General features: G+C 42.4%; 1 protein-coding gene across 1 annotated transcript in view; it reads right to left on the reverse strand.

The window, feature by feature from the left end:
* LOC131079299 (protein RETICULATA-RELATED 5, chloroplastic) overlaps positions 1–25,234 on the reverse strand; it is a 146,089-nt gene that overhangs the window by 60,774 nt on the left and 60,081 nt on the right. Inside the window, exon 4 of the mRNA XM_058017207.2 lies at positions 18,499–19,029. Coding sequence (XP_057873190.2) covers positions 18,499–19,029 — 531 coding nt within the window. The remainder of the gene's footprint in view (positions 1–18,498; positions 19,030–25,234) is intronic.

The following is a 25,234-nucleotide window of genomic DNA, read 5'->3' on the forward strand; positions in this document are numbered from 1 at the left end:
TATTGTTCTAATATAAGATTATAAAACTTTATGCATATTATGCTTTATAAAACATGTATCATTTAAATAGTTAACAGTCTAAAAAGCATTAGATTATTAATTATTTATAAATGGTAGTTTTAAATAGGTGTGACTAATAACCCTTCAAGTATTTTGTCACCCCTTCCCCTATATTTAAAGGAGGTTCTCTTTCATTGAGAATGTGATTGGAATTTTGGAGATTTATAGTGAATTCTATTGCTATGCACAAACAATACAATTGGCCATGTGGAAGTGAGAAGTCATATCCCCAGGTTTGGTCTATGTTTTAATAGACAATTTTGTAAGTGTTTCATAATAAAATGATGTTTTATGGGGGTTTTTACCCAGAAGGGTTTTCTCCATGTATATATTGTGTAATGTGTTTAATGTGTACGTCTTGTAACTCTAATTTTATTTTATTTCATATTTACTTCCAATGAATAGTAAGATCCTAATTTCTAACATTGTATCAAAGCCCATTAGGTTATAAATATCATTCATTGTTTGTAAATTCAATTTGTTAAAAAAAATTTCCATTGACAATTTAATATCTAAATTAGCTACATCATCATGATTTGTCAGATTTTAAGATAAAATTAACATAAACTTCTCCATTAAATTATATCAAAACACATGTAAAACTTGATAAAGATGATTGCTTATTCTTTTAAAATTAATATTTAATTTTTGTTTTGTTTAATTCCTCAAACTAGAACAAAGAGTATAAACATTCAAAGCCAGCCCCTTCCCTTGTGAACATCTAAACCTAATGTACAGAACAAAAATTGAATGGCAATAAGTTTTATCATTATGCGAAAGAAACGGGCTTATGATGGGCTGGTGTGAAAATATAATTTAATGATCAAAAGCGAGAACTGTACATATACATCATCCTCCACCTTTGGTTTATTAGCTCATTATATTCAATAGGACCTTCAATTCCTTCATCATTAGAAGCATGTCTCTCCACAATGCTTGTACTATTCTAGACTCAATGTCACTGCTTCCATCCAAGTCATCATCTCTATCCATTTTTCTTTTCAACCGTGAAGACATCAATCCTCATTTTTTATGTCCACTACTTTATTATACACTCTTGCATATGAAGGAGGTACAACTTTCATCCTTTTCCTGAATGAAGGAATAAGGCATTCAATGGACCATCATTTGTTTATATAAATTGCTATTTTTTTCTACTCTTACAAGTAATTCCTTGAGCTTATGATTATAAGCTCTTAAACTTTTGTACTTACCTTACCAAGTGTTGTAGATTTTTGCTACAATTTCATTGTCATCTTGAAACAATTTAAATTCCTCTTCACAAGGCTATTGTGTTTCTCTCATGCATTTAAGAGGCTGGTTCAATCTGTGTACCAATTAACGGCTACATGTCTCACTGTCCAATATGCTTTGTTGTAATGACTATTTGCTACCAAAATGGTTTCACAGGTCTTACAATGTCTTCCTAGATCCTTTGACACATCTTCAGTAAACTTAAGCACCTTTTGCCTCTCTACACTAGGGCTTGATGGTAGAATCAGCATAGTAAATTTAGTGATATAACTTGCTCCTTAGGATGTTCTAATTTGGGCATTCTAATACTCCACCTACACTCTCAAACATGTGGGAATCCTCTACCCTTCCTACAACTTCAGCATTCTGCATATTTGTTTTACCTTTAGGTTCTCTTTTCTTCACTCCAACCCTTTGCCTTGGAGTTTTTGACTTAATTTCCTCTTGTGTTTGATTAACTACTCTTTGATGCCTTGAATATTGCTCTCAGATGCCTCTCTCCCTTTGTATATGAAAGAGCCCTTGAAATCTCATCTCCCAACGAAGACTTTCCTTGTATAGAGGAGATTGTTTAGATTCTCTATACCAAACTTAGCTTGCAAGGTCAATACACACTTTGTCTGGTAATGGAAGACATATAGCTATTTCCATGTACTCTTCCTTTGTATGGTTGTCCATAGTGGATTGGATGTCTTGGTTTCTTCCCTCCCAACTACAGCTCTAACTTGCACTCCAAATCCAGCTTTTGCTTCAAGACAGGCCTCGCCTTTGATTTTACACTAATGGAATTCATTCAACTACCTCTTGTAGTCATCTTCTCTTCTCTCTTTGCTCCACCAATCTTGAAGATTGTTTGATCTCTTTCTCTACTCCTTGACCATATTATGGGCATTGATTATGACCAGTACAACATCGGTTTCTATTTTGGTCTTCTTCCTCCCAACAGCTTCTTTCCCCGTGCCTTCAATGTAATTGTTATTTGTGTGCCTCACAATATCGTTCTACATGCAGGTTTTGCAAAACTGATTCTATACCATACCAGATCTAATTTTCTTAAAATGGAAGTACTATATGGCTACATGAAAAATTGTATTGATTTTTCCCTTGAGGCCTAGCCAAGCCGAAATATATTTTCTTTTTAATTTGCCATGGGAACAGGAATGCATGTGCTTCTCTCTTCAAATAGCCTTCTGTTTACTGGGAAAAAGGATTCTTTATAGGAACATACGTGACAGTTAGAGCTAAAATTAGGGATTCTCTCCATTAAATGTGTTTTGTCCAAGAGATAAATAAGAACCCTGCCTACATAGTTGTAAGCTAGAGCAGCAAGACAAAAAAGCTTTAGCTTTGAGTTCTTTTTGATATACAAATAGTTTCCGGACAAGCCAATGATGGCAATTGTAGTTAAAAATGGTTTAAGGGCCAAGGTTAAGTGTCAAGCTTCACAAATTACAACATATTGTACTAGCACAACACTTTGGTGTGTTCAGCTGATCACAATAAGTGTGTTTACAGATTTCTTTTGTTTGGGTGGCATGCTATGGCTTGTTATGCAAACTGAAACTAAATTACCAAGATGGATATGTCAGTCATAAAGCATGTGTTCCACACCAACCTGTAGATAGGGCTAAATCTGAGACTATGAATTCTTTGAGGGAACTGTTTGCCTCACTGGGTAAACAGAAAGAGTACAGAAGTAACGCAGAAATAAACAATGCAATAACAGCATGAATACGAGAATAAGCTTTCCATTAATAACTCAGAGTGTATACAATGTTCATAGTATTATCTGTCGTCAACAACACACCCTTCAATACCCGTAGGTAGTACAATATATAACAGCCGAAGGGGTGCGACACAACCGTCGCGACTCCAACTACCTACCCGTCGGCTAACTAACTACTAACAAATAACATTACTACCAAAACATAAGATATACATATTTCCCGACAACATCATCCCCCCCCAAAAAAAGAAGTTGTCTCCGACAACTAACAACAAAAATGGAGACAATGCAACCCATACAAAATATACATCAAGACAAAACTAAGGAGGGGGCTGGGGAAGCGTCCCTGAAGTAGAAGGCTGAGATGCCAGTGTTTGGGCCACCAAGCGGGCGCGGAGCTCATAAACCTGCTGAGTACGTGCAGTCATATCACGCTCCGCCACCAACACTTTCTCCAAATCCGTTTTCACCATATGCACGGCTTCCAGCAACTCCTCTTTCGTATCCGTTGTCTCCGTCATACAGACCAATTGATCCTGCAACAGGCTCCTCTTGGCAGTGACGGCATCCAACTCCTGCTGCACGAGGCTCCTCACACTCTACTCTACCAAAAGACGAGTCTCTACCTTAGCCTTCTCTACTCGGGCCATCTCAAGCTGCGCCCACAACTGGGCCCTCTCTGCTACCCACAAGGCTTGCTGATTGGCCACGTCCCTCTCCAACTCGACTCGAGCAGCCTCGCGGACCGCAAACTCATGTGGCGTACGCCTTAATGCATAGTAGGCGTTCCGGTAGACCTGTTCAATCTCCCGGACGACTGCCATCACCCAACTCTCCACAATGGGCTCACACACAATCCAAGCCTATAGCATCTCATCCATCTGCGTAGTTGGCCATCCCAGAGACTCAAAACATGCAGCAAAGGCTGCGGGGCAGCCCACCCGCATAAACTGCAGGACCCTCTCTAACTCCACCACAACCTGCTGCAATGCTCGTGTCTGAGCCGTGGCCACCACTCGCCTACCCCGCGTCACCATGTCAACTAAATAGGCCTCAATATCCTCCCCCTCCTACTCTGAAGGCTGTGACCGTGATGGAAGTGGCCTCTGTGTAAGAGCGCCAAGGAGTAACTCAGAAGTCTCTGGCGGACCTGATAGAGCCGCATCCTGCTAGTATGAAGGTACCTCCTCCGTCACTGGAGGTATAGCATCCCCCTACTCCTGGATGGCAGAGACGACCTCTCCTGCCTCGTTCCCAACTGCTGGTACATGTGTCCCACCAGAGGAATCGTCCAAGTCTACTACCTCAGCTTGAGTCTCTCGACAAGGTGAGAATACAGTAGCTCCCACAGGTGGTACCACTGTCATCTGAAATCGCTGAGTCAACCAGCTCTCCATAGCCACTACCGACGGGTCTGTACTAGGGACTCTCTGCATCTCTACAACCGGAGTGTGTGTCGCCATAGTCATGGGCTCCTCCAACAAGGAGGCAAAAATGGTCACCACTACCTCAGTTCCAACAACATCCAACCATACCTGAGGCTCCGTATCAACCACCTCCCTCGATCCCTGCTCCTCATCTACCACTACTCGATGCGGCGACTCCTCCGTACGCGACTCTGCCATGTCTTCGGTAAATGCCTCCGTGGTCGGGGCCGGTCTCAAAGGTGGTGCTCGATCCTGCGGAGGTTATGCTACTTGCTGCTGGATGGGACCAAGTGCAACTGGCGTGCGGTTCTGCCCAAATGCCGGAATAAAGGTGCCTCCTACTCCAGATGACATCACAGGTGTGCCCATCGGTAGCAAGGGTGGGGCAAAAAGGACCCTCTCCTCCATCGCCCTATTGCTATCATCCTCCTCATCCTCCGCTTCTGAATCCTCTGTACTACTGGAAGTCTCTCTCCCACTATCAAGTTCCCCTGAGGCCGTATCTACCATCCATTTCCGCTTCGCAGAAGAGTGCCCAATGTTAAGGTGTCTCCAATACATGATAGGAGGCTCACCCGTTGCCAACAGTCCCTGCGGCCGTACCTCCAACTCTGCCTCCAGCACTGCTTCCCGCGTGGCCTCCAAGAACAGTCCTATGGCATAGTGGGGCATATAGAATGTGCGATGCTGCATCGTCAAGAACTCATGCATTCACTCTGCTAGCAAAGCAACCCAATCGTACACAATGTCGTTCATAAGCCCGTTCATGAGCATAATCTGAGGGAGGGTGATGTCCGATGCCCTACCAAATCCTGTCAACCTGCTCTTAATGACATCCATTATGCACCGCCAGTGGCCCTCTGCAACAAAGGTCTTACGGATTCCTCGTCCTTTCGTGGCATCAACCACGCTGTCTAGCTCTGCTATTGTCAAGTTTCTGGATACTAATTTAATCCAATATTCTTTCTCCTCACGCTTCATCTTCTTAGCCTCCAACTCGATTTTCCTGCCCTGTCTGCCTGGGATGCCGAATACTCTGGTAAAGTCCACCGCTTTGAAGGATATGGTGACATCCCTCCCAAGATACTCAAAAGTACTCGTCCGTGTGTGTCTGTCAAAGGTGTCCACCATGAACCGTAGGGCACCCTCATACTCGCGGATAGGAAACACGGGCATTCGAATAGCCCACTCCACTTCTGCCTTACGAAGGTTCTGCTTCACCAAATCATCGTCGGGAGTGTCCTGCCACCATTTCCGGCATTCCGACCCGTTCAGGCCCTCGAAGGTAATATTATGAGGCGTTAATGTATTTTTCCCACTTGTGGCAGGTTGTGGTGCTTTCTGCGTTTTCTTCTGACTTGCGCTGGCATCCATTGTGTTGCCTGCAACACACACGCCTGATGACAGGACCCTAGTATTTCTATCCATCTGGCTGCTACTAGAGGAAGCCTGCAACTGCTTCTTCCAACTCCATTTCCCAGCCGACTCCATTAATTTCCCTTGTAACTGATTTCTTGGTTACAGTCGTACAGTTGCGTAACCACCTTAACTACCTCCTGGATGGTTGTGTATGCCTTCCCTGTGCTTGCGCGCTGCTTTGTCGAGCATTGTGCGTGCGTTTTATGTTTGCGTTTGGGCGGGGCTGCTGCGTGTGCGTGTGATTTATGTTTGCGTTTGGGGCTACTGCGTGTTTTATTGCTTGCGGTAGCGATGGTATCCACTGCACGGTGGTTCCCCTGCCGGTGGTCCCAACCCACGGTGGTGCCACCGCCGGTGTTGCCACAGCATGGTGGTCCCACCGTCGGTGTTGCCACCGCACGATGGTCCACCGTCATTCCTTTTTTTTTTTTTTTTTTCAATACTGTCAAACACCCTGATTGGAGGGTCCAAGTTCCCTCCGTTCGTGGTAAACCTTCAATTTGGACCCATTCACGGCTTCAGTCACTTCACGGTCGTCCAATGTCCACAGCTGAACCGATCCATTTGCTGCGACTTCGCGAACTTTGTAAGGTCCTAGCCACCTCACTTTAAATTTCCAAGGTTTAATTTCATTTCGCCCATTATATTTCAACACGAGTTGTCCTAGGGTGAACTTCATTAGCTTTAGATGCTTATCATGCCACAACTTCCTCCTCTGCTGCGTTGTCTCGGTTGCCCACTGAGCCAGCATCCGCTTCTCATCAAGTTTATTCAGAGCATAAAGTCGCTCCCTCAGGCTCTCCATATCGCCGAGTCTATTTTCTATGGCAATACGAAGACTTGGTACCATGAATTCAGCGGGCACCACTGCTTCCTGCCTATACATAAGTTGGAAGGGCGTTTGTCCTGTAGTCACTTTGTACGTCATGCGGTAAGCCCACAACACGGAGGGTAACTTCTCTTCCCAATCCTCCCCTTCGACCCCACAGGACTTATAAATGACTCCTACAAGTATCTTGTTCGTGGCCTCCGCTTGCTCGTTGGCTCGAGGGTAGTAAGGGCTCAACAAAGAATGGAAGATCTTAAATTCTATCGTGAGCAACTTAATAACATGGTTGACAAAATGGCCCCCTCGGTCACTCGTCAGCTGCATGGGGATACCATAACGAGTAATGATTTGCTCATAAATAAATCTGGTTGTACTCACCGCTGAGTTATTGGGTAGGGCCCGTGCTTCCACCCACTTAGTCAAATATTTCGTGGCTACCACGATGTATCTGCACCGCCTAGCACGAATGACTTTGAGTCGTCCGACAAAGTCCAACCCCCATCGTTCAAATAATTCCTGCGCGTGTGAGGGTTGAGCGGCATAAAGTCTCGCTTCAATGGTTTCCCAGCCCTTTGGCACGTGTCACAGCCAACAACCCATTCTCGGGCATCATTATATAGCATGGGCCACCACAAGCCCGCGAGTAGCACCTTCCGTGTAGTAGTGTCTGGTCCCATGTGTCCCCCCGCCGGTCCTTCGTGCGCCTCTCGGAGAACTCCTGGCACCTCCTCCTCCATCACACATCTTCTGAGTATTTGATTTGGTCCCATCTTATATAACAGTCCATTGATCAGTTGGAATGTTCGACTTCGTAAAATCCGTTTCCTTCGTTCTCCTGGTAGCATGCCTGGAGGAAAGACTGAAGTAGAGAGATACTCCCCGATGGCCATGTACCATGATGGCGCAATGCAGCAATTTGGAATAAGTGGGCATCTGGAAAATCATCGTTCACCCCTTCCGCTGGTTCTCCTAACTTTATGCATGATAATTGGTCCGCTATCACATGGCTTTTCCCAGGCCGCACGATAATGGTGAGCATAGACTCTTGCAGCAAGAGTAGCCATCGACTAATCCTTCCCTAAATTATCGGCTTGTTGACCAAGTACATGAGGGCTTGATGGTCTACGTAGAATGTGAACGGTGTCGCCAACAGGTAGTGTCTGAATTTTTGCACCGCATAGATCATCCCCAATGCCTCCCGTTCTGTTGTGCTGTAATTTTTCTCCGCTTTGGATAACAGTCTACTCACAAAATAGACGAGATGATCCAACCCGTGATCTCCCACTTGGGCCAGTGTGGCACCGATCGCAAAGTTTGAAGCGTCCACATGGACATGGAACTCCCTGTCCCAGTTGGGCTATGCGAGGATGGGGGCAGCTACCAGCCTCGTCTTCAATTCCTCAAATGCTTCATTCTCCAGGGCCCCCCAGGTGTACGGCTCCCCCTTGCGAGTAAGCTTGTCCAAGGGGTGGGATATTTGTGCAAAGTTTTTTATGAACCTTCTATAGTAGCCGATATGGCCCAAGAAGGACTTTACCCCAGTGACATCCGTAGGAGGCTCCATCTCCACGATCACCTGTATTTTGTCTGGGTCCATCTTCAAACCTGCTTTGCGTACAATGTGCCCAAGCAATTTGCCTTGTGGTACCATAAATCGACATTTTTTTGGATTAAGGGCCAGCCTTGCCCTTCGGCATCTCTCCAGGCACTCTCTGAGGGCTACCAAATGCGTATCTTGCCCACTATAGATGGACCAGTTGTCGAGGAAGGCTTTAAAATTTCCTACCGACATCTTGTCGAATATGTGTAGTATAATTCGCTGGAATGTTGCAAGTGCATTGCATAGGCCGAATGGCATCCGGTTGTATGCATAGACACCATCTTCGACCACGAAGGTGGTCTTCAGTTTATCTTCCTCGACGATTGAGATCTGGTTATATCCGAAGAATCTATCCATAAACGAGTACATCTCATGGCCGGCCACCTCCTCCAATATGTTGTCCGTAAACGAGATTGGGAAAGGATCTTTAATCGTAACTACATTGAGACATCGGAAGTCCACACAAATCCTTATATGGTTAGCCTCCTTTAATGAAATGACTATGGGCAACACCCATTCACTTGTCTGTACTTTAAAAATGATACCGGCCTCCAGCATTTTTTCTATCTCGTCGTTCACCCGCGTTGCTGTTGATGTGTATTTTGTACACGACCAAACACAGAATAAAATACCTAAAGGTACCTTATCCTCTCTTGAATAAAGTCTCTGAATGCTGAAGATGTCGCGAAAAGGATCAATCGGGATGACTTCAAGGTTCTTTGTTGTAGGATCTCTACGTGTGGATAAGCTCTTTGTGGTATGATGTGATTTTGCTGGAATCACAAGGGGACTTACACTTGATGACCTAGACGTCTAATTTGCTGGAATCACAAGATTTTACTGGCTTAGATTTGAAAAAAAAGGAAAAAGGACAAGGTCGAGGAAAGGATCTAATTCTGACACTAAGAATGTAGGAGCAATGAATGATCTTTGATGAAATTCTAACTAAATCTTGTTTTGACATCCCAAGACCATCTCCACAAGGTTAGTGCGATCTTCGGAGGAAAGCTTTATGATGTTCAGATCATCACTACAGGCATAGACACCATCAGGCTGATGCATATCAATGAAGAAGCGACAATTGAAGTTAAGCTTAACCTGAATGATTCCAGTTGACTACACAAGGCAAGTCTGCAATCAACAAACTGCTAGTAGTATGGATATACGAATTTCACCATCAATCAAACACATTTCTCCCACTCATCTAATAACATGAAATCAAAACTGAGAAGTATAGAGACCATGCAAATTGTTGAATCGACCCATAGATTTCACCATTTCTTCAATGAAGTTTTACAAGTCTTTTACAACATCTTGGCAACAATCTTTGCCTTCTCTCTCTATTCTACTCTAATTGCTATACTATTAACTGACTATTCACCTTCTAACTACTGACTAACTATTGTTGACTCCTATTCACTAACTATTTTCCATTAGCCTTTACAAATGAAGAGTCGGGGCTTATATAGTGCCCTTAATATAATTCAATGGCTAAGATCAATTTGAGATCAATGGCCAAGATTCGACAATGAAAACCCTAATTAGGGTTTGTTACAACAAACTCAATTCTGACCAATGAAATAATTGTATTAATTGGACACATGTCTTCTTTGGAATATTCGACCAATGGATAGCTGGGGTAGGTACATCGAAGTTTGTGCCACCTTTAATGAGTCAGGTACATTGAATCTGGACATGCTGAGGTGGACCAACCCGACTAGAGGAGTGATGACTAGGATGCCACCTTGTCTGATACTTGCAACTTGGTAGATATCCAATTCGATGATGCTGAGAAGCTAGCTTTAATTAATTCATCTGAAACTATCTGCTTCTTCAACGAACCCTTGCTCTGACTTCTTTTGTCTTTGATGTGCAGGATGATGATGTACCTCGCCTTGGAATGCTGGATTGGAAGAGGTTATTCCTGATGATGCTTGACTGAAGAAGGCCATCCTTGTCGATGCTAGACAGGAGGAGGTCGCCCTTGTCCTTGCCCGATCTTCTTCGTTGAGAGTCTGCTAAGTAATAGATCCTTCGGCTTTGGGTGGTTATTTGAAACCTACACAAAAACTTAAAATTAGTCTTTGAGCATCATACCTTAAAGCATGAAATTTAAGACCTTTCAAGGGTATAACTTAAGATATTAATTTGAAAAAGACATGATAAATCAAGAATTATACATTTTCAAATTAATTATGAATGGAAATTGGATTTTCAAGACTTAGACTTTACAAAATTGCTATGAAATCACAATAAGTCTTGAATAAGAACTTCAAAAAAAATGATTCTGCATACCTCCTCCTTGAATGCTTAACTATGAACCTTGAAAAAATGGAAGAAAGAAGCTCAAAATTTGCTGGAAAAAGATTGAATTTTTGGCCTTCTTTTGGATGAAATATGCCTCAATTAGCCTTTTCGCCTTCCACTAGCCACCAACCACTCAACAATTTCTGGAAATTAGCCTCCAATCTTAGCAAGAAATTCTCTCCAATCTGCCAGAATTTGCTCCTCCAATCTGCTCTTGAAATTCACATGAGAGGAATAATGAATGAATGATTTGAAAATGCTACAACACTCCTCTCTTATAGGGCGCTCACCCTAATCAACCATGAGGCCGACCTAGCAAATAAACAAAAATAAAATAAAATCCCCTTTTAGAAGGAGGCCGACTTGCTTGTAAAAGCAAAGAAATGAATTTTGAGCGCTCACCTTGATTTTTTTTTAAGTTTTAAAATTAATTCCAAGGCTTCAAAGGTGGGTTTTTTTTATTTGTTTTAAGGCTTGGAAATTAGTTAATTAAATTATAAAGGCCTTAATTCATGCGAACTTGATTTAGCTTCCCAAATGTCTTGAATTTGGCAAAATTAGTGAAAATTGTGGGCTAGCTTAGGAATATTAAGGTTTGATCAAGACTTAATGAAACTTGTTTCCTCCTTAAGCATCAAAATATCCAAAGTGATGGTTTGAACCCCTTGTCTAGACTTGCTCACTTGATAAAATTGAAATTTTCTCAACCAATATTTGCAAATTTCCATGTCTTTGTATTCTCAATCTTGCAATTTGCCTTAGACTCAATCAAACAAGGTTGAATGATAGATTTTTTGATATTTTCACCCTGGACCTTGTGGAAGGGTCAGGAGCAATTTTTCCAATTAGGTCTTGAATATCTCATTTCTTTCACTCAAAAATCTCCCGGAAGGCAAGCTTATGCTTGTTTTGACCTAATCAAGTCTTGCATTTCAATCTTTTATGAGGAAATTAGGTGAAAATGTGAATTTCGCCCTAGGCCCTCTGGAAGGGTCAGGAGCGATTTTTCTTGCTTGAGCTTACTTCATCATTTTGTCTTGAATCCACCCCTCAAGGCTAGGCAAAGGTCTTCTTCTTTCACTCCATCCAAGCTTGGTTCGTTCCTGCAAGGCAAAATAGGGGATTTTGAGATTTTCGCCTTGGACCCTCTGGAAGGGTCAGGAGCGATTTTTAGGTTTTAGGCCTATTTTCCAATCCTTTCATCTTCAAATCACTTCCATGGGATAAAACATCTTGCCTTACTCCCCTTCAAGTCATGAAAACCAAAATCTCATCTTGAAATGGAAGGAAAATAGGAGGATTTGGAAATTTCGCACTGGACCCTTTGGAAGGGTTAGGGGCGAATTTTCCTCTTGGCATCAAAACTTGTATCCTTAGCAATCCAACCAACTTCAAGGTAATTCAAATGTCATTTTTCACCCATGTCTAAGCTTGGCCTTGCCCAAAATTTGGAGAAAAGAATGGTTTTAGTGTTTTTCGCTCTGGACCCTCTAGAAGGGTCAGGAGCGATTTTCAAGTTTTGAGCATGTTCCTCCATCCTTTCAACTTCAATTCACCTTCAAGGCTAAAAAAACACTTCTCCTTTCACATTCAACCCAAGTTTCACTTGATTTCGCAAGGGAAAATAGGTGTTTGAAGAATTTTCGCCCTAGACCCTCTGGAAGGGTCAGGAGCGATTTTTCTTTTTTTGGGCTCAATTCCTTCAATCTTGATAATCATTGGCGATTTGGAGTCATTCCTAAGGCCTTCTTTAATCATGATCCACACTAGATTTGGCATGAAACTAAGGGAAAAGATAGATTTTGCTCAATTTCGCCCTGGACCCTCTGGAAGGGTCAGGAGCGATTTTCCCCTTTTAGACCAAAATCATCCTTCTTTCAAACCCAATCTTTATTGCAAGGTAAATTCTCATCTTCCTTCGCCTAGAAACAAGGTTTCAAGCTCAAACAAGGTGGCAAATGAAGTTTATGATGAATTTCGCTCTGGACCCTTTGGAAGGGTCAGGAGCGAAATTCTTCTTCCAGGCTAGAATCCATCATTTTTTCAAGGTTTTCAAACACTTCCAAAGTCCAAACATGTCCGCTTTTCCCTTCAAAACGCCTTGCAAATCAAAATTTGGTCAAATAAGGTAAGAAATGAGTCCTAGGTTGATTTTCACTCTGGACCCTCTGGAAGGGTCAGGAGCGAAAATCACTTTTTAAGCAAAATCTTGATCTTTGAAATCATCCAACTCCCTCTCAAGGCAAGAACATTCAAAAACACCTCCACACATGCCTTGGAAACTAGGAACTTGGTTTTGATAAGTGATAAATTGAGGTGCATAAGGATTTTCACTCTGGACCCTTCGGAAGGGTCAGGAGCGAAATTCCTAAATCTTGGCCAAAATCCTGACTTCATTTTCACATTTTTCCATCCAAACAAGTGTTTTGCCCTCAAATATGCCTGGGAACGAGTTGGTTCTAAGTTTGGGTCAAACTAGAATGTCTTATGGAGATTTTCGCTCTGGACCCTTTGGAAGGGTCAGGAGCGAAATTTGACATTTTAGACTCTCCGTCAGGATCATTTTATGGAATATAACATTTAAGTATAAGATTCCATAAAATTTAAGTATAAGAAAGAAGAAACTTATACTTTAAGTTATATTCCATATATAGTTTCTGGATGTTTGAGAGTGGTTTTAGACCTCCAAGAGCTATATTGCAAAATCTAGTTTTTGGAGGATTTTCAGTTTTCCAAACTTAGCCAAATTTCAGGATCAGGACATTCCAAACTTAGCCAAATTTCAGGATCAGGACATTCCAGACTTAGCCAAATTTCAGGATCAGGACATTCCAGACTTCATCACTCACCAACTTGACCTAACTCAAGCAGAACCTACTATCCAATGATCCCCTCGACAGCACTCATCCTGCAAAGGCTAACAGACAAAACCCTAAAAGACCTAGAAAACAAACCCTAGAAAGCAAAAAAGCAGGGGTCCCCATTTGCAATGGGGCGATGTGTGAATACGTCACAATAGTTGCATAGTTGCAGTTCATCCGGTACGGTCTCTTTCGTACCAGTCGAGCTCCGAGTACCAAAGGGATGCAGTGCACGCACAGTTCAAGAGGTACCCCCTTCAAGTCTTTATACGTCCATGCGAAGACGTCTTTAAAATCCAGAAATATTTTGAAGGCCGTTGTCCTCAGCACGGGATCCCAGTCATCCCCGACTAATATATTCCGTGGGTCATCCTTTCCCAGGTTTGTTGCCTTCAGCTTGGAAACTTCAAATTGAATTGGCTTGTCTTTCTCGAACTGAAGTGCGGGTGCCTCGTCCACTCGAGCTTCCCCCTCCTTATATTCTCTGTATTCCGAAGGGAAGACCTCCGGATCGGTGGGCTCCTCTATCTGCAACATGTTGCAGTGAAAAAGTTCGTAGTCCTCCATTTGCCAATGGAAGAGCCCGTTGAGTGAGCACACCTCATCTTCAGAACATCCCTCCAATTCGAGCACCCCTTCACTATTCGGCTCCATCGCGTTCTTGCCCTTGGTTTCGTCAAGACCCCCTTCCCATTTATTAGAGTCCTCTGAGTCCGAGTCGGAAGAGGCGAGCTCTTCACCGACATCTTGGGTCCGTAGGTCAATGATATATTTCCGCCCTCCCTTCTCCATGGAGAGTGTATTTTTCTTCCAGTTATGGTTGACCCTCGCGGTGATCAACCACACTCTCCCCAGGATGGCGTCATAGCCTTTCTTTTTCAAGGGAATAACTACAAAATCTAACGGGAAGGGTTGCGTACCAATTGTCACTTGCTGGGCCATCAATATGCCGAGTGGCTTGATGTCGTTTTGGTTGGCTCCTACTAGATTAAATGTGGATGGCCACAGGGTGGGTTTCCCCAGCCTCTTCCATGTCTCTTCTGGTAGTACATTCACCCCAGCACCTCCATCCACAATGGTGTCCTTCAGAATGGTCCCAAGGATGCCCATTTCTACCACGGCTGGGTGTCTACCACTGTTCAAGGCTAGTAACATCGGGTCAGTCGACGGGCTGACGGGAACCTCCACTTGTGGTGCACTCGAAGGTACGTGTGCGGTGCTTAGCACATTGCTGAGGATGGAGTCTACAAGGTCTTTTACCTTTATCAGTACCTCCATCTACAAGACTTGCCCAATAATATTCTTTTCCGCTTTCAGGCGGGTTGAGGGACTCATCATCTCCGTGTTCTTCCGTCCTTCTGCCGCCATCTCCCGTTCAATGTCAGCCTTCGCCTCCCACAGTCTCTCCTTCTCTGTGCGGGGGTTGGGATACGTTGCCTTCTTCGCCTGCGCGAGAGTGATCGCCAATACTTCACCCGTATTCTCAATATTGAGGAGATTCACCCCCTGTTTAGGACATTTTGTGTCATCGTGATCACCAGGGCCGCACCATCTACACAGGCTCTGGGGGGTTTTAGTATTCTGGCACTCCCGAGCGAAGTGCCCCCATTGGTTGCAAGCCCAACATTGAATTATTGGCCGCCCCTTAACGTCATACTGCATTCTGCTCCGATTGTTGTTGTTGTTGTTGTTGCCTCTCCCTCCTCTTCGGTTACCTCTATAACCACTGGATGATGCAGTGGCATCGGCTTGCGTCTAGGCGGAGCCCGCTGTTGTGGACAGTGAAGGTTGCTCTTGCGCGAAGAATACTTGTTTCCCTTTTGTTTTCATGTTGTAGGGACACTCTTTGACGGCATGTCCCAACATTTGGCAAATTTTGCAGAATGCCTTCTTCGAGCAGGTGCCTTTTGTGTGACCTTCTTCCTTACAATTAGTGCACCACACGTCTTCATTTTTACTCGTGCTTCCTTTCATGTTCTTAAATTCCTTCAACATACGGTGCATATCCTTTTGAAGAGCTTGCACCTTCTTACTTGATGATTCATCACTGCTGCTTTCTCCCGAGGAATCCTCTTCTGTAGAGGACTTGTCTTTTTTCTTCCGCGATGTTTTGCCTTCACTTTCCAGATCCATCGTGCAGTTGTATGCGTCATCATAGGATGTGGGCGGTACAATTTTCATCTTCCTCCGCAGGGATGACCGCAACCCTTCCACGAACCATCTCTTCTTTAGTCCGTCAACCGGCTGGTTCTCCATCTTCCCCAGTAACTTTTAACCGTCGGCTGTATGTTCACACTGTCTCGTGCTTTCCCTGCTTTGTGCTTAATATCTCTGCCACAATCTCATTATCATCTCGAAGGAGTCGAAACTCTGTCTTGAAAGCTTTCTGTAGTTCATCCCATGTTCCCACCTTTACTTTATCCACATCAGAGTACCAGTCAATGGCTACCCCTCTCAGGGTGGCAGGGAACTACACCACCCAATCTGCTTTGTCAACCACCCCATTGGCTGACCATATTGTCTCACACGTACGACAGTTTCGTACGGGGTCATCGTTTCCATCTCCGTTGAATTTGAGCAACTTCTGTTTGCCCGCCATCGATGGGGGTCATCTCCCTGGAGGTGGCTGTGGCTGTGTCTGTGCCCCTGCGCTGCTCCCTCCGGCGTCGATATGTCCTGTGTGGGTGACTGGGGGTACGGTGTTTTGCCTGCCGTGTGTCGCACCTACACCTACAATCGTACGGTTGTCCTCCCCTTCGTTCTCACCCGCGCCCACTACTGGCTCACTTTGGTGATCCTCACTTCGTGGCATAAGGGATAAGTTTCTGAACTGATCCCGGGTCTCTTCGACTAGATTTCTCCGTAACCTTGTTTCTTCTAGAAACTCTTCATGGCTTCTCACCCTATGGTGTTCTGGCGACGAGTAGAAATTTCCCTCGGCTTTTGCACCCTTCGTGACACCTCCTTGGTTCCCTTCGGGCAACCCCTCAACAGGTCGTCCTTCGGCAAGTTGCCTCAGCCTCCATCTACGTTCTACTCATTGTTCCAGAATCAAGGCCCTCTGTGCGGCCTCCCACTCCTCCATTTCTGCTTTCTTATTTCTATCTTTATTTAATAGGTTGGGCATTAATTCCCGTATATTTCCATAAATAATAACACATAAAACCAGAACACTCCTTTATTAATTTATTTCATCAGATACAACTTGTGTCAATATTATGACACCTTTATTTGAATATAGAATGTTCTTTCATCCCGTTGGGATTCAGGGTTCAATTCCCTCTTGGCCTTGTGCCATCCTGCTCCACTTCCCGACAGCTGCTTTCTTCGTACTATTGGAGGATTTGTTGGCGTCGCTCTTCCCGAGCAATCTCCTCCAGGCGAGTTCATTGTGCCAGTGATGCCTGTGCAAGCAACCGGGGGAGGTGGTTCATCAACCGATTTACTGTCGGGCTAACTTCCAGTGTTGTCCACACGGCACTTGGTGGGATTTCAGCCTCCGTGGCCTCTCTTCGGACGTAGGTCTCGATGGCTACCTGGAGCAGGATTGAAAATTCCCTCGTCGCAGTGTCTTCTCCGTGGTAGAGTTCTGCTTGCGCGTCGTCGACCTCTGGGTTTATCTCACCAAAGGGTAGGCCCATCGTGTCCGTGCGCCATCCGCTCCTTCCTTTCCCGAGTTCGTCTAGGCAACGGCGCCAAATGTTTGCCTCACTGGGTAAACAGAAAGAGTACAGAAGTAACGCAGAAATAAACAATGCAATAACAGCATGAATACGAGAATAAGCTTTCCATTAATAACTCAGAGTGTATACAATTTTCATAGTATTATCTGTCGTCAACAACACACCCTTCAATACCCGCAGGTAGTACAATATATAACAGCCGAAGGGGTGCGACACAACTGTCACGACTCCAACTACCTACCCGTCGGCTAACTAACTACTAACAAATAACATTACTACCAAAACATAAGTTATACATATTTCTCGACAACAGGAACTACATGAGAAAACATCTGAAAAATCAAAGGAACTACAGGTCAGGAAAATAGATGCGAGAAAACATATTATGTGAACAAAAACCCAACAAGTAACAGGGCAAAGAATACAAAAGAAAAACACCAGGACTGCAGACAAAATAGCAAAAACAGAAAGACATCAAAATTATAGCATAAACAATTGCACTTTTGAACTTTCAATGGAAGAGGCCTTTGGCACTCATACCCATCATCATTCAGCCCACCAGCCTATTTTGACATATTCAAGGGACTTGCCACAACAACACAGACCAACTCTTCCATCCAAGCTATTCTTACCTTGCCCTATTTCACTACCAGAAAATAACTGACTGATCCAATTTTATTTAAAGCATTGCATTGTGTTCCTCCATTCATGGCAGTCCAACATTTAATTTATCTTTTATCTTGATGAAGCGTAGATTGGAGTATTGCAATGACAATAAAGTTACAGCACATATTTGGTAAAGATGAGGGCTCATCATTTTCCACAAGTGTTTCCATAGTTCCCAGTGCATGTACTCCCCTCCCTTGTCCACACTCTGCTGGCACAGCAAGGGTAAATTCAGGTTATGTCTTTGCATCATAATTACACCTACTAACCATATTCTGGAGATCATTAATAGACCTGGAAAGTTCTAGAAAAATGTAGCTTTAATCACTGTACTCACACCTACACAAATTTCAGAGAGATTTAATATTCTGTTGCAACCCATTCTGAAATCACAAGAGTCGTCGAAATTGACTAAACTGAGAATTCATATGAACTAGCAGGTGGCTAATTTAGGACTGTCAAGAGTTATGTTGAGATAAGGCCAAATATTGTATACTCAACAGAGTAAAAATGAGGCAAATATATCCTTAGCAGAAGTTTTTTATTGTTTCACAATTTGAAAAATCCAATGCATAAGCATCACAAACTGCCTAATTTTATTGGTTAATGTACCATAAAAATATTACAATGTCTTTGCAAGAAGCACATTACTTTATAATGACTAACCTGAGGTAGAGCATCTCGTCTTCTGCCAGCTGCATCCATGATTCGGGCAATTTCAACACGGTCAAAACAATTTCTAGTACAAAGTTTTGCAGCCTTATACCACAAAAAATCAGCAATTGGAACCTCTCCTTCCTTCCGTATATGCTGTCTTTCAGGATTCAGTAACACAACAACTTGAGTCTTTTTGGGTAATTTTTTTGAAATCCTTGCTGGCAACCCACCACCTCTGGTCCCAAGCAAAACATGAGAAGCACCTGTTATTACAACCAACAGTCCAACTGAACCTCCATCCATCATTGCTTGTGTTATTATCTGAGACATAGTGAAATCCTCAACCATCCGAGCCTGAGCAAAGAGGTAAGAGCCTGGACCAAATGAAAAAGATGCCTGTGGAAATACACCATTAAGTTGGAGTTTCCGAGAGATTGAAGAAAAATTTGCAATGAATCCTGCACCAAGTGGGGGCACATACTTCCTACGTTCTGTCATTGTGAGACCTTGGATGCCTTCGGATTCCACTGTTCGCAATATCTGTAAGAAAAGATTGTGTCAGATAATTAAAACATTCATGTCCAACCATCTCCTTTGCAGATGATAATTAAATACTTATGTAAAGCATTCATATTGAAAAGACTAGGAAAAAAACAAAATCTATCATATTGAATGAGAGAAAGGAGACAGATTCATGTTTAAAATCAGCAAATTAAGACATATCAGTGGAGGCCTCCGGTGCTTAGGTCTAACTGGAGGCCTTGTAAGTCATCCATCAAAGTAATCCTTTATCGAGTGATATTTTGCAGTTAAAAAAACTAGTGCACAACATACCAGCATCCTGTTAAGTTTATTAAAATAATGTAATGTTTCTATTGGTCATCTAGTTGTCTTAGTTAGCTTAGGTAGTTTCTATTTCTGGCTTCAGTTCACGACTGTTTCATTTAGAAACATTGTCTTGTACTTTTCTATTTAAGGAGACTTCATCTCCTTTGTTTAATATCATTGAATATTTTAACATGGTATCAGAGCATTGATTTACCATAAAAAAATTCAGTTCCTAGTTGAAGTTACTTCAAAGGTAAATGATTCATTCTACTTTCTTCAGATCTTAATTTCTACTCCACATCATACAAGAGCCTGATTAACACTATGCTTCTCCAAGACAAGAATAGAAAATACTGCATAAAACTTTATTAGTTGTCATTTAGAAGTGTTGAAGAAGGATCCTTGTGATTGACCGCCTACTGGATCAGATGAAGACTGGGAAGAGTTGTCTCAGATTCTTGCTGCTCGTGAGTGTAACTCCTTGGAGGGACAACATGTTCTTGCCTAGGGTAATGATTCTTCTGATAAATATTCTATTTCTGCAAGGTATCTGGAGCTTGTTAGACAATTGTTTGCTGGCTTTCAGGTGCCTTGGTGGAAGCAGGTTTGGAACAAGTTTTCTTGGCCCAAGTGCAACTTTTTTATGTGGTTGGTGGTTCAAAACCGATGTCTTACTTGGGATAAACTGTGTAAGCAGGGCTTTCTGGGTCTCTCAATGTGCCTTTTGTGCCGGAATAGTGAGGATTTTGTTTCTCATCTTTTCTTCCAATGCTCCTTTTCAAAAGAGATCTGGCATTTTTGGTGGGGTGTTTGGAATCAATCATGTTGGCATGTGTCTTCTTTGGTCAAGTTCTAGGATCGTTGGGGTAAGGCTCCTGTTAAGACATCTTTTCTCCAAATTGCCTAGACTCTTGGGCCTACCTTCATCATCTGGCATATTTGGTTGGAGAGGAATCGTAGGATTCTTCAGGATGCTAGAATGGTTGCTCATCATTTGTGGTGGAAAATTACTCATTCTCTTCGTGAGACAGTTTTGGCCAAGTGTGACTTGGTTGGAGGTGTGGATCCTGGAGAAGTTGCTATTTGCCACCATCTCAATTTTCCTCTTCAGGGAAATGTTCCGATGTGTGTTGGCAGGTCATGCGGAACAGATGTAGACATCCTTCGCAGAAGGTTAATCGGGAGGGTTGTTGGTCCCCTCCTCAAGGAGTTTTGAAAATTAATATTGACGGTTCGTCATGAGGGAATCCTAGTCATGTTGCTATTGGTGGGGTTGGTCAGGACAATTCTGGTGAGGTTCAGTTTATTTTTTCTATTTATAAGGGGATTCACACTAATAATTTAATGGAGGCTCTTGCCATCTTGTATGCTATGGAGCGTGGTTGTGATCTTGGTTGGCGTAAGATTATTTGTGAGTCTGATTCTCAGGTGGTGGTGAGTCTGGTGACTTTGTTGAATGGTCAAGGTCTTGATGATGTTAGTTGGCACTTAGCTTTGATTATCAAACAGATTCTTCGGTTGTGTGGCGCTTTGGACTCTGTTTCTTTTAGTCATATTTCTAGGGAGTGGAATGGAGTTGTTGATTGTCTTGCCAAATGGGCTTTTGATCAAATTCAAAAGTTGAATATTGTGGATCGGTGACAGTTGCCTCCGGCATTGTCTCATATGTTAGATAACTTAGTGGAACATGATATGGTGGTCAAATTCTTTGTAATCTTTTTGAGTTTGAGTAAACTTTTACCCCTCTTTTAGTTTAAAATCAAAGTTCCCTAGAAATGTTCCATGTCACTTTTTCTAGTTAAATTAAATGGGGACCCATTACTTTATTTCCTAAGGGCTAAGGGAATAAAATTAGGGAAATAATTTAATGATTTATTTTAAGTTGCTCCCAGCAACTTTATTTTAAAGCAAAGTGGCCATCTAAATGCAACATTATAAGGCTTTATGTTATATTTTAGTAAAAGGTGTTTTTTAAAACTTTAGGAGAGAATTTTCATAGGGAAAAGGAAGTTCAAGTTAAAGGGACCAAAAAGGAAGAGAATTGCTCAAAGGAAATCATCCATTGTTTATGAAATCAAAAACCCCATTTTATCTAATAGCTTGAGTACTTGTGTTCATATATTTCTCCTAAAGATGAAAACCCTTGGAATGTAGAGTTTCAGTCTTTCAGAGGACAAAAACCCTCCTAGTTTCCAATCTCGATTGGAGAACGAAAACCCTTGATATTCGAGGTGGTTTCATCCAAGAATCGCACTGGAGCTGAGAAGATTGCAGTGTGTTTTCAATTCCCAGTTGGTGTGTAAGTTCCATGTGTTTGCATTTCAGTATGGCATGTTTATTTTAGCATTTCAATTTACTATAGTGCTGCTGCTACAATACCCTGTCACTATTATAAGTAACAGCAGTTTGTACCAGAATATGAGTTCCTATACTTATATCAAATAAAACCTTAGTGTTCCAATATTTATATATTTCTTTGAGTTTGTTGTTCCACAATATCAATATGATTGTTGCTACATGTTGGTGTCTGTTTTATCATCTACCAAACATTAGGATAGGATACCCAAAGGTATTCTATCCTCTCCTGAAAAATCACTACTGATTCCAAGGTCTATATGTGCGAACAAGCGACTTTAGTGGAATAGCTTCTTGGGTAGTGTATGCTGAAATTTCAAGGGGGACTTACGTTTGACAAGTATCTTGAACTGCTGGACTTAGATGGATTTAGCAATTTTAGGCTCTTCTTTTTTGGGGAATTTTATGGGATTTAGACTTTCAAAAGAAAGGGAAAAAGGGATAGGGTTTAGGAAGGCTAATCTAATCCTACGAATTTCGGAGACGGTATCAACTGGGTGCTCTCGAGAAACCAAACCTTGCTTTGCCACACTAGGGACAGCTACACAAGGCCGGTGCAATCTTCAATGGGTTGTGCTTATGATCGAGATGTTGGGATGCACAGGGGATGGGCTCAGACTAACTTTGCACGGTGAGATGGAAATCATCCATACACCAAAAGTATGAGCGGAGATACGCCATCAATTGACACTTATCAAATCCTTCATTCAAATTAACAACAATGAAAGCAAATCTAAATTAATTTTAACTAAGTGTTGAGGCAATTGAAACCATGCAAATCATTCAAATAATAGAGATTACAAAGCAGCGCACATGCAATATATTATCTAGAAATGACCTTAAGCAACAATACATCAAAAACCTCACACTCTCCAAATGAGAGGAGGTAGCCTTATATAGTTTTCAAGAATAAACGAACGGCCGAGATCAAACAATGATCAAGGACCCAGATTGAAAGCTATAAACCCTAATTAGGGTTTCCCAAAACTAACTACCCTCGACCAATTACATTTGGGACACTTGTCCTTCTTGCTAAATATGAACCATCAATGAAAATAGAAGGTTGTTGCATTGTGAAGTGTGCCCTTCTAGAAGCTTCTAGATAAGTCAAGTTCATCGAACTTGGACATGCTGACTTGGAGCGATCTGATTGGTTGGAAAATGACGAGGCACCACCTCAACGTGTTGGATGTCTTCCTTGAATTCTCCAATTTGTGTCAAGAAATTGTCTAAGTATGGAAATTTGATTCCTTCTTGTCACCATTTGATTCTGCTTGGGAGCTTGTCTTTTTTAATTCCTTCAGGAGATGAAATCCTTCAAGAAGTTTGAAGTTTATCTAACTTTTCCATATTTTCACCAAGTCTAAGAACTTTTCTTTCTTGATGCCTTGAGATTCTTTCAAGTGCCTCGAATTTGGAGAAGAAATCCCCTCGTGGATTTTTTCTCATACTTAGCCAAATTTTGGCCCTCTCTATACTCGGACGAACCTTGCTCGTGGTCTCGTCTTCAATTCTAAATTTGGCTCGAAACTCCATTTGTGTTTTCTATGATGATCTTGCCCTCAGTTGCCAATTTATGTTGCGTGGGAGGAGGGTAAAAGCTCTAGATAACCCCTTGCAAATATGAAATGATGGGATCAAGTTGTTCAGGCATTCGCTGTGATCATGTCCTTCTTCTCGATACCTTGACATGCCTTCATCATAATTGAGGAAATTGGAATTTTCTTTGTGAAACATTTCCCATACTTAACCACATTTTGGCTATCTTCACGCCCGGATGAACCTTGCCTGTGAACTTGTCCTCAATCTTTCGTTTGGCTTGAAACTCCAATTGTGGTCTCTATGATGATCCTGCTTCTATTTCCTCTTGCAACCTGTAAAACCAAAGGAAAATAAGTTAGAAATCTATCTTGGATTAAAGAAAATCTAGGCTGCAAACGGCTAAGTGTTTGGAAAATTTCACTTCATTTTCATACTTAGCCATGAGAATGGGATTTTCACATGTAAATTCTCCAACCTTCAAGATAACTGTGATCACAATCCAACACCAAGTGTTATAACTCCGAAAATTTCTTATACTTAGCCAAAAAAATGATTTTCCTCCCTTAGAAATTCGAACAAATTCACTTAAAATCATTTCTCAAACTCTGGAAAAACTCAGAAAATACATAAATCTGCATCATGAATTTAATTTCACCTTCAAAAATACTCAAAAATTCAGGAGAGATTCAATAATTCGTCCTTATACTAGTTGTCTTTCTCCAAAAATCTGTGAAATTTTGGTCAAAAGTGATTATCCAACCTCTAGAAATATCAAAATCTTTATCCAGATGATCTTCGAACTGAACTAATTTACTAAGCTTTCCTTAGTAATTTCGAAATTGTTGGTGTAATAATGAAGTTGATAATGAAGTATTTGTAGGCAAGGTTAAATCCTCAAGTAGAAACCCTTAAGATCTTCCAAATCATACTCCTAATTCCATCTTCAGTCCTTTTGGAAAGCGTTTGTCATGTTTCCAAGTTTGAAAAATATCTTCCAAAAGTTTATAAGTTCGAAATATCTATTAATCTTCCAATATTCTTCTTTGGAAAACTTTCTATTTTGGTTTTAGGTTCGAAAATATCTGCTAATCCTCAAATTTTCCTTTTAGAAACTTTCCATTTTGGCTTTCAAGTTCGAAATCTCTGTTAATCTTCCAATATTCTCCTTTGGAAAACTTTCTATTTTGGTCTTCGAATTCGAAATTTTGGAGGAGTTTTATGACATCATGTTGATTTTGTTTGACTTTTCAATGTGTAGGTGGACTTTTGAAATTTATCCCCATCTTCTTCAAGTTTTGGCAGACTTTGGATACCTCTCCAAGGTATGGCGGACTTTGGAGACCTCTCCTCATGGCTCTCTTTACCCTTGGCGGACTTTGGAGGTCTCTCCTACATGGCCTCCATCAAGGCGAATTTTTGGCTAAGGCATGGGGCGGACTTTAGACATTGCTCCTTCATGGCCTCCCAAGGTATGGCGGACTTTGGACAAGGCTCCTTCATGGCCTCCCAAGGCATGGCGGACTTTGGACTTCACCCCTTGGGCACCCCACACACATGGCGGACTTTAGAGTGTTGGCCATCATGGCCTCTTCCAAAACATGGCGGACTTTGAAGGGTTGGCCACCAACATGGTAGGATAGGGCGGAGTTTCAAGACCATTCACTCAGCAGCACCTTGGGCGGAGTTTTGGATGAGTCTCCTTACCTTGGGTGGACTTTGGACTTGATTCTCACATGGCGGAGTTTAGAGAGTCCTAAGACATGGCGGACTTTGGAGGCCTCTCCTCATGGTTCTCCCTAACATGTGTGGCGGACTTTAGGCTAGGCTCCCACCACTTTGAAGACCTTGGGCGGACTTTGGAGGTGGCTCTTCAAAAATCTTCCCAACCTATGGCGGACTTTGGAGGTTGCTCCTCATAGACGGACTTCTAGACCTCTCCATCATGTTGCTAGGGTAGGGCAGACTTCTAAGGACTCTCAATGCTTGGAGGGCGGAGTTTGGACAAGGCTCCCACATCTTC

Source organism: Cryptomeria japonica, chromosome 7 (genome assembly GCF_030272615.1).
Source record: "Cryptomeria japonica chromosome 7, Sugi_1.0, whole genome shotgun sequence".
NCBI classification, from domain to species: domain Eukaryota; kingdom Viridiplantae; phylum Streptophyta; class Pinopsida; order Cupressales; family Cupressaceae; genus Cryptomeria; species Cryptomeria japonica.